The sequence below is a fragment of the Tupaia chinensis genome, unplaced genomic scaffold (assembly GCF_000334495.1).
Source record: "Tupaia chinensis unplaced genomic scaffold, TupChi_1.0 Scaffold000228_1, whole genome shotgun sequence".
Classification (NCBI taxonomy): Eukaryota; Metazoa; Chordata; class Mammalia; order Scandentia; family Tupaiidae; genus Tupaia; species Tupaia belangeri.
The window spans coordinates 1,833,965-1,844,750 of NW_006159703.1; the positions used below are offsets into that span (position 1 = coordinate 1,833,965).

Sequence of the window (10,786 nt, forward strand, 5' to 3'; positions counted from 1 at the left end):
TTTTCTTTATTCTCCCTTTTTTTTTAAAAAAAAAAAAAAAAAAGGCCAATTTTTTTCTTTTAGTTTTCTTAGCACTTCATAGTTAATAAGTACTTTTATATCTTTTAAAGCATTCACTATGTCCAAAAATCCTGTAACAGATACTACAGATAAGTAAACTGATGTGCAGATTTAAGCAACTTGCTCAAGAAATAGATTTCAGGGTTTTTTTCTACCCGATCCCAGAAATTCCATTTCACATCCTCCACCCCAACACTCCATCTAGTGGCATAATGGGAAAATGTGGTCAGATTACCTCCTGGGAGCTCCTTGACAAATTTCTAGGATGCTAGATAATTAGGCAGAGTTTCCATGAACTCATGCCCATGTCCCTGATTGAATGCTAACTACCCTGCAGGTCATCTTCCCTAGCAGATTTTCCCAACCTTTTTCATTGTATGGGATATCTACTCATTTTATTCACCCACCATTTGTCCTACCACCTCACCAGCCACAAATGCACACAGACCTCAAAATTATTGATTCTTCCTACCTCCACCCCCATCAGCCCAGGCAAAATCTGTCACAAGGTAGTGAGGCCATCCCCACGTACCAAACACTGTCTTTATGACATATCAAAGGGTCATAACCCCAAGGGTCCCATTGTACTCTGTAGGGATCAGACCTGGAGTCATATGTTCACTTTTGGAGGTCTTCATTTAGGCGGGGCACTGTGTCCGGAGGAGGGCAGCAAAGATGGTGAGGAGACAGCAAACTACATCATGGGAGAAACTGATTAAAAAAAACTAGGGTTTGACTTATAGAAGATAAGGGTCAGAAAGCTCATGCTAGACCATGTAGAACAGGAAGTAGATTTGTTCAATTAGGGAGCATGGAGTGAACCAGTAGATACAACAGAGATGGTTTAGGTTCAATAAAAGATAGCATTTTCTGACCCATAGATTTTTCCAACCAGCCTGACTGGTGAGGTGGTGAGCCTCCTTTTTAAGGTAGAGAACAGGCAAAGTCTGGGTCCCCACGTATCGAAGGTTAAATAAAAGTATTTCCTCACATGAAAGTTGAGAGAGAATATTATAGTCATTCCCTTCAATGGAAAGTTCTAGAAATTTATTATAAAGCTATAAAATATCCAAAGGCAAACTAAAGGTGTCTATAATTGAAGCTTTAATTCATTTCTTCAACAAATATTGTGTGCTATGTCTCAGGCACTTTTCCGGACACTGGAGAAATGCCAGTAAACAAAACACACAAAATTCCTGCCCACAGGAACTTACATTCTAGTGGGAGAGACAAATAAGAAATATAGATAATATATACAGTATATTAATAAGGGCTAAGAATGAAAATCAGGAAAGAGGGTAAAGGTTAATGTAGAGGTAGTTAAAATTTTAAAGAGATTGGTCAGAGATGGCCTTACTGAAAAGTAAGAAGGGATGAAAATGAGGAGGTAAGCCACATGGATCTCTGAGGGAAGGGTATTCCAGGCCATAGGGACAGCAAGTACAAAAGTTCTAAGGTAGGAATGTGCCAGATATGGAGGCCAGTAGAATTGGAATAGAGCAAGTGAGATAGAGAGTAGCAGGAGATGAGGTCAGAATGGTAATGGGGGAGGGAAGGCCATTTGATATAGAACTTCCTAGGTCATAATGCAAGTTTTGACTTTAACCCTGTTGCAGGGTATTGAGCAGAAGACTGGCATGATCTAACTTGTGTTTAACCAGAATCTCTCTAGTTGTGGGTAGAGAATAAATTCTAGAGAGCAAAGGGGGGAAAACAGAGAAACAACTATAGTTAAGATGATAGTGTGAATTGAACTGTGGAGGTAGGGAGAAGTGTTTAGATTCTGGAGGTACCCTGAAGTTAGAGACAACAGGATTTTCTAACAAATCAAAATCGAGTGTGAAAAGAATAGAGGATTCAAGGTGAGTGCAGGTTTTTTCTGAGTAATTGGAAGATGGAGTTGCCTCTTAGTTATCCAAGATGGAGATGGTAAAAACCACATGAGAAGTAGGTTTTGAGATGTGGGAGAAAGCAAGTACTTAGTTTGTAGCAGATTAAGTCTGAGATGCCTATTAGTAATCCAAGTCAAGATGCTAGTAAGTAGTTGAGTATAAAAGTCTAGCACTTAAGAGAGAACTCAAGGCTTGAGATGATATTTAAAGTCCTAAAAATAAATGAAATTATCATAGGAGGATTATTTGTATCAAGAGAGTGACAGTGAGCCAGTAGCTAAAATCCTCATTGAATGAAAGGAGAAACCTAAAATGAAAATGATGACTACAACAAGGTGGGGTGGTGGATGATAGTGTGTGAAAATATAAGTCGAAGCTGGGAAGTATTGAGGAGAGTAGGGAATGGTCTAGAAGTGACAGTCAGGAGCAAGAAGAACGTCTACCCTAACTTACGAATGGTTTCTTCCATGATTCTAATGTGAATTCCCTAGGACCAATGCCTACTACTAGGACATTTGCTTATCCATTGAGCGTTAGCTCAAAATTCTGATAATGCCATAAAATAACCATTAGAATGACAGTGACAATATATTTTATCACCTAAACTAGGACATTTTTAAGTAGGTATGAACTGAGACTGTGCTGGGAAAATTAGGACATACGGTCAGTCTAACTAGAATGCAGTAGGATTCCATCTCAGCATATTTCAAGGTTCCAGCTTCTGTTTCCCTCCTTCCTAGCTTTTCTCCTGGGTAGATTTACTGTGTTCTTGGGCAAGTCTTGGGCATCTACATCTGCCCCCTCTAAGAGGGCTGCATATCAAAGTACGAATGGTGTTTTCAGCACCATGGGTAGCCCTTGAGTACTGCCCCCTTATGCTCAGCTTATAGAGATTGGAACATATGCATATATTGAGCTGCTACTTATGTTGAGGCATGATTTTGCTTATGGAGAACCAGCCCTCCCAAGAAGAACAAGTCTCTGTCATAATCTTCGCTCCTGAGAGTCATTAGGTGACAGAGGATCAATGTTTTCTCAGTGTCGATATGTTTCCTTTGATGGTCTATCTGATGGAAAGAAAGTTCCCATCTCTACTAACCTTGGACATGAATGCCATTTGCCCAATTTGTCTACCTGGGTGCAGCTAATCCTTGTTCTTAACCACCCTTTCCACTGTGGGAAGTTTAGTTCTTCCCACTTCTCAGGGCTGAATAATGCTGTCCTTTGTCAGCTGAGTGTCTACTACTATTAGCAAGTTATGTGTAAGAATCGAGTGGGTTGGACTACATGTACAAGGCCCCTTTCTGCTCTTTGATTGTGAATGTTTGAGTTTTTTACCCCCAGTCTTTGTTTTCTGTTTGCAATGGTGGCTCTGCACTGCCATCCAGCCCCCTTGGTATATAGTACAGCCTTTCATAAAATAAAAATGTGAGATGCCCTCTGAGCATTTGAACTTTTGTTCTTATAATCATCATTCCTAATGAACTGAGCCAGCCAGAGTTTAAGGATTAACTATAGACTAGAATTGACTAAAATGCCAGGGTTTAAATTTAAGATTTAGCAAGTGAGCCTTTCAACTACCAAGAGACGAAAAGGCCTCTGTGTTATAACCTGCTCCAGTTCTCTTTGCTGAATGATGACCTGTCCAGATCTTTCTGACCACAATTAAAATCTCTGCCACCATGATGTCTCTTCCCACAACCTGTAGATACCCCTTGGCTCAGGCTGTACAAAACATTTGTCAAGTTTTCTTCTGCCCAGCATTCTTTTTTTAAAAGAATTATTTATTTAGTTAATTCCATTTGTTATTATTATTATTTTTCAATTTGACAAGAGAGAGAGAAAGAAAAAGGGAGCAAGCAAGCCACCACGTCCAGGACTTGAACTGTGGTCAGCCATGTAGAAACCCAGCACTTTTAGCTACCATGCCACCTACAACACCCCCCCACCCCAATCCTTAATAGCATCAACATTCTGGTCTCCTCCTTCACGTGTAGTCCCGGATGGAGGCAGATTTTTTTCCTCCTTTTCGGAGACTGAAGAAATCAAATCCCCCTCAGCCCATCACCACAGATAAAGGGCAGGCTCAGCCAATCTGACACTGCCTCTTGGGACTTTGAAACTTGAACAAGGGAGGAAAGGATGTGGGCAAAGTTGAAGACCATTCATGGTGAGAGCACCAACAGCAGCATCTGGCATGACTCTTCTACTACAGACTCCTGTGTTGAGTTCTCTGCAGCCTCCTTGGATTCTAAGTCTTTCAATAATATCTTCCCAATAAATGCTATTCTGCCTCAGTTAGCCTTTTTGCAACTTTCACAGACTCATATGCTACCTTGGGCCATGTGGGAGGAGAAAAGTGATGAATGGGCCACTACCCATTTGCTTTTAATTCTCTATGTGGAACAATATAAAGATTGTTGGGTCAGCCCCGTAGTTCAGTGGTTAAGGGAGTCAGCTCCCACATGGCTGATTGTAGTTTGAATCCTGACCCCAGTGACTTGAAAAACACACTAGGTGTGTGTGTGTGTGTGTGTGTGTGTGTGTGTGTGTGTGCATGTGTGCCCAAAATCCCAACAGGAAGGAAAAATGGAGGAGAAAGGATTGCAATGTGACCATGTTCCACTGAAGGGTGCTGTCTTCCTCTACCTCACCCTCTCACTCTGTCTCTCTTTCTGTCAAGCACATATGCTTTCTGGCAATTTTTTTTAATAAATCATAAATATTGTCAAGATCCAACCTTTCTCCTTACTAGGAGACTGCTGCCAGTAGTGAACACAGTAGATCTGTCTCCTTTGAATATTGAGTAAGCTCTTAAGAGCTAATGTCCCTGATAGAGAAAAGGACACAGAGCCTGCTCAATGGAGCAGATTAGAGCCAATATCCACTCCTCCCATTTCAGCTCAGGATATCTTTCAATATCTCCATCTGGAAAACAAGGATCATAATGTCTGCAGATCTTCAGCGTCATGGGATTTATTAATATATGTTAGCAAAGTGCTTTGACATTGGAAGAAAGCGCTAGGTAAATGGTGAGCTCTTTGCCAAAAGACCTAGAGGAACTTGGGATTTCAGAGTTCCTAGAATCTGGCCCAGTGCTGGGCTCAGGAAAATGAAGTCCTACCTCAATCTGTAAAGAAGGGATTGGCAAATGAGGGCTAACTTAGGCCTAATTAGCTGTATTCTGTCCTTACTGTAGCAGCTTCTGCTGCTGCTGCCATTGCTGAAAATAATTTTGGAACCTGTCTTCCCTGATGCTAACCCATTTTGCAGCATCCAACACCTTGAGGTCTCTGTTCAAATGACAGGCAGCTCTGCTGCTCTCTGCCATGGAAGCCTGGGTTAGGGATTTCTCCTCCATCGCCTGGGCTTCATCTTCAGAATATAGTCTGACCTCTCACTAGAGGGGACCAGAGGCAGGTGGGCAGCAATGAAGAGAAGTCCCCTTGCTTCAAGCATTATTTCTTAGAGCATTTGGCCACATCTACTTCTTGGGCAGTGTGGGCCACAATTAAATGATGCCTTGCCAGTCTTTGCACAACACAGGCTTGTTATTACACTACATATCACTTCTCTTTAAGTCAAAAGTAAGAGAGAAAATGGGAAATAGAGCAAAAGGAAAAGCTTAAAGGAAAAGCTGGCAACATTGTTGGGGAGGAAACCATGAGTGTTTCTGTGTGCCAGGACCTTGGTGTGAGTTTGTTATACCCAGGGGATTAGCAGAAGCTACTTAATCAACAGAGGGCAAGGTGATTGATGGCCTTCTCAGTAGAAGATGTGATATTGGGAGTGGATTGGTAAAAGGACAAGAAAGTCTTCTAAAATGACAGCCAGTCTCTGAGGAGTTGAGGGAGTTGCAGCCTACAAACAGTGGACAAGAGATTGTCGTTTCATAAAACTTCAATACTACTCTTGAAAATTGCAGAACAAGGTTGAAGGATTGGGAGGAATGTATAGAACCTACCAGCTGCCTTTGTTCTTTACTGTAGGCAGAATAGTGTCTCACCTGCTACCAAAGGATAGCCAGGAGACAGAGTAGCTCACTGGAAAGAGCAGAGGATCAGCTTACACCTGGGATCACAATCCAGGTCTATTAGTTGCTTAGGCAAATAACTGTTAGTCTATATTTTTGTTTTTATCTATAAAATATTGACAGTAACAGTAACTACCTCTGAAGGCTATAAGAACCTGTGAGATCATGTCGGCAAAGCACTTAGCCAATGCCTGAGGTAGAGAGTAGACACTCAGCCCATCTAGGCCAAAATGACCAACGTCAGTTCTGCAAGTATCATGGCAACCATTCAACATTTATTCACTGACAATCTATGTGGAACACAGGATATAAGTCCTGTTAAATCTCTGCCTTCAGAGAGTTTAGAATCTAGCAGAAGAGTCATTGAATGAATAAGAAATTGCTAATGCAAAGCAAAAGGAAACCATGTAAGATCCTGTGCCTGAACCCAAAGGCTGAAGAGAGTTGGCTGAGGAGTGATCAGAACTACAATGAAAGATGGTGAAATTCAAGTCTTCTAGTTCCACCTGGATCCCGATATGAATCCATCTCCCTGCCCTCAGCAGAGCACACACGATTATCAAGGTGAAGGAAAGTGGAACCTACTTATTGGGTTGTCGGAAAAGTCATGCTGTACTGTTTTTCTATGTAAAAATGCTTCATCACTTCTCCAACAACTGAATAGTTAAGCCTAAAAATAACAAAGAATGGAGGCCAGCAGGTGGCATGGTGGTTAAGGGCACTGGACTTCCATATAGCTAACCGTGGTTCGAGTCCCAGACTTGGCGGCTTATTTATCTCTCTCTCTCTCTCTCTCTCTCTTTCTCTTTCTCTCTAATCAACTTAAGGAATAAGTAAAGTTAAGTAAAATCATTCTCTTTTAAAAAAACTTTAAAAAGAATAACAAGGAATGTACATGGGTAGAAAAGGGTGAGAAACAGCCACATTTGTTATATGGTTGGAAACTAATAGTGTTTTTTTAAACTAAGAGTTTTGACTAAATATTTTCTTTCTCTGTTTCTTCTCTTTAAAAAAAAAAAAAAAATGTCCAACAAATAGAAAGGCCTCTAGTTTTCCAGATTCCCGGAACCCTGGTCTCTACACCACATGGACGTTATCCACCTCCTCTGTGTCCTCCCAAGGCAGTGTTTCAGAAGGTGATCCCCGACAAAGCCGTCCCTTCAAATCCGTCTTTGTGCCCACCGCTATTGTCAACCCCGTGAGGAGCACACCCAGCCCAGCGACTTTAGGACAAGGGTCTCTTCGGAAAGGGCGGAGCAGCATGAGAAAGAGTAAGTGGTGGCAGAGAGGTATGTGCCTAGAGCTAAGTGTTGGAGGGCCCCAACCCGGGTGACACAGGACACTTCTCACAAAACGAACCTCTACAAGAGATGCTATACAATTGCCAAATGATGGATTGTTTTATTGAGTGAAGCCATATGTATTCAAGGTCATTGTGCTGGCTCACCTCACACTTGCACATTAAATGACTGGGGTGAGGAACCAACAGGTAGTATGGTGGTTGGGTCTCTGGACTCCCACACACAGCTGACCAGGGTTCTAGTCCCAGACCTGGAAGCTTGAAAATCACACCAGGTGTGTGTGTGTGTGTGTGTGTGTGTGTGTGTGTGTGTGTTTATGACCAAAATACAAGAGGAGGATGGAAGAGAAAGGGTTATGGTGTGGCCATGACCTCTAGGGAGTGACTTCTCATTTTCCTTCTCTCTATCTCTTATCTGTCTATCTCTATCTCTCTCTGAGAAGCATATGTGCCCTATGGCAAAAAAAAATCTTAAAAATAAAAAAAAAAAAAAAAAAAAAAACACTGGGGTGATAGCAGCCCTGAGTGCCAATATGTGGACAGAGCGCAGTCAGGTGATGCTGGTTCTCACTGAGACAGAATGCCCAAAGCACTTGCTGGGTCAGTGCTTCCCAAGCTATGCTCCAGCGAACACTTCAGGGGGTTCCACAAGAGAAACAAAGTGTGGCATGGGTGAGTAGGGGCCAGTGGCAGGAAATGAGGACTAAGGAGGCAGTGCTCAGAGCCTGATTCCCACGATGTTATTTATATGTATATGGGAGCAGGGGGAAGGGTAGAGCCTACGAAGTGCACATAAGCAGGTCTCCCACATCTCCTTAACCTCAAATCCCAAGTTTTCTTCAATAGATGAGACCTAGATGTACACCTGTCTATCATCCTCACTGCACTGTTCTGCAATTTGCTTTTATTTTTACCTACACGATATCCACGTTGCCCCCATGGCAACACATGCAGATCCTTCATCTTCAGAATCATGCTCTTGTCTCATAACATATTGAAGTCTTACATAGGATTTCATTTTCGGGGCTTCTAAAAAGTGTTTGAAATCCATTGTTCTATAAAACATCAAAGTTTATATTCTCACACCTCAGGAGAAGAAGACAACAAGCCAAGCGCAGTAAAGATGATTTATTCTACAGCTCCTGATTTAAATTGGGCTCTGCAACTCCTCTTGCAATGTTAACAAATGATTAAATGTGAAAATGCAATGTGACTAGTTGAGACAGAAGAATAGCCTGTGGAAAATATGCCACACTAGAATGTCCTCCAAGAAAAAGAAAGCAAACATCTTAGCTTCACCTATTCTAGTGTTCTCATCTAACAACCTTCTTGACCACCAACCCCACTATTCAGGCCACTGCATCTCACCGCCTCCTGCCCTCACCAGCCCTTACCTCCCCTTCAACACACACACAAGTAATTCTATGCCCAACAGCCCTGGGCAAGTTATTCACCTCCTCAGCCTTTTGTTTTCTCACTTGTAAAATGGAAATAAAAACAATACCCACCTCATCAGCATGACTGTACGGATTTAATAAAATGATCCATTTAAAGCACGTAATGCAGTACCTGGCACACAACAAACTCTTACGAAGCACTAGCTATTTTGGGCTAGCAGGTGACGTGGTGGTTAAGGCGCTGGACTCCCACACGGACAACCATGGTTTGAGTCCCAGACCTGGTGGCTTACTTTCCCACTTTTCTTCTCGTGCTCTTTCTCTCTCTGTCTGCCTCTCTGGTAAATGCATGTGTACCACAGCAAACAAAATAATAATAATAACAATAATAATAATAAATTAAATAATCATTTTTTTAAAAGAAGCACTAGCTATTTTAGAGTATTATTTCATTGGTATTTCTATCACTATTACAACTAAGCAGGTCATCTTTGCTCTATCTGGAGTGTGAACTTACTTGGGGCTGGAATGTTCACACTCAGTCTAGACCACTCACACTCAGTGTAGACCCCTTCAGAGCGCAGAGTAGTACATCCCATCAATTGCTCACACTTCCTTTAATATTCTCTCCCTCCCTCGGTGGGAATTTTGGTTGGCTTGGAGCTTTGGTGGCTTGCATTGCTATGCACAGGTAATAAGAAAGCATTAAATCTCTGAGAAATTCGGAACCAACAAGATAAATAGATAAGGCATAAGACCTTGTTGACATGTTTACGAGAGCCTGAGGACACATCTGCCCCGTGCTGCTTTGACTTCCCAGGTCCTAGAGGCTTTCTGTTTCTCCCTTTTCCCAAGGTGAGGCTGGTCAAGCTATCAATCTCCCCAAAGCGAAGAGAAATGACAGGAGAATTGACCATGTGTGCCTCACAGGGCTGTCAGTGGAAAATAAATGTCTAAATTGAAAGGTCAGAGTTGTGTAAATGGTGGCTGGCTCACCGGCAGCAGCTGAGAATGCCGGCTGTGTTTAGTGAGCTTTCTGCTTTTTATGTTCACACCCGGCTTGACAAAGAGTCACAATGCAGAATGCGGCCTTGCTGAGGTTCTCTGTGCTGGGCACAAATGCACTGGACCAAACACGTGTCTGTGGACTGTCATGAAGGATGCCATCTCGCTGGGACACAACCAATGGCTCTCTGAATACTGGGAGACCCTTCTGGAGAACTGGCCTGTGTGTACTTCTGTCAGAATGCAATCAATGTCTGATTTCCAAGGTCGCCTCCCAGACATGCCCAAGGGGTGTGCATTCCTGTCTTTCAGAGAATTTGCGAGAAAGGAATGGCTTCCTTTTACTGAGGGAGGACCATCTCCATTTTAAAACAAAGAAGAAGGAGCTCAGGAAGGGACAAACAGAAATTCTCAGACCTTGCATTTCTAGGGTATGCTATCCTTCACCCCGCAGCAATGCTAGCTTGTTAGCATGGGGCATTTATTATTAATATATTCCAGGCACTCTCCTCACATGTTGGACATATCCTAAAATGAAATCCTCACAACTCTGTGATGTGTTATTTCTTCCAGTTGACAAATGAAGGCACCGAGGTTTAGGGACACAAGATGACTGACTTGTCCTAGGCTCCCTAAAGGAAGTCTGATTCCAGCTCCCATGTGACAAGACTTTGCAAAGCCCATGTATATGCAGCCCTAACTCTGGAATAACCTTCCCAAATTTGCCTTGGTCTGGTGTCATGCTGGCCTGGCACACACACTGTCTGAGGTTTCCACTCACCCTTCCTCCCTGCAGCTCCAGCAAAAAGCGACACCACTGCCACATGCCTAAAGCTTCTCCTAGAATTTTCTTCACCAGGTAGCTAATCGGACTAGCTACTCTCCTCACCCACGTCCCCACCTCTTTCTTTTTTCCTCTCTCCTTCTCTCTTGTGCTTCTTGGTTGTCTCTTATGTTTCTCAGTGTCTGCTCTCTTTCTGTCGCTGGCTCTGTCTTTGGTTTCCTCCTTGGTCTGCCTGCCTCTATGTCTGTTTCTCACTGTGACAATCTTTCTCCATCTTAAAGGTCTGGAGGGAGCAAGCAGGAGACAGAGAGAGAG

The 10,786-nt window shown here is 42.7% G+C and overlaps 1 protein-coding gene across 2 annotated transcripts in view; it reads left to right on the top strand.

Moving 5' to 3' along the window:
* The window catches only part of SH3RF2 (SH3 domain containing ring finger 2), a 128,577-nt gene that overhangs the window by 110,863 nt on the left and 6,928 nt on the right, over positions 1 to 10,786 (top strand). Inside the window, exon 7 of one of the 2 annotated variants that reach the window (XM_027771664.1) lies at positions 7,024 to 7,274. In XM_027771664.1, coding sequence (XP_027627465.1) covers positions 7,024 to 7,274 — 251 coding nt within the window. The remainder of the gene's footprint in view (positions 1 to 7,023; positions 7,275 to 10,786) is intronic. The other variant, XM_027771665.1, reaches the window with a different exon arrangement.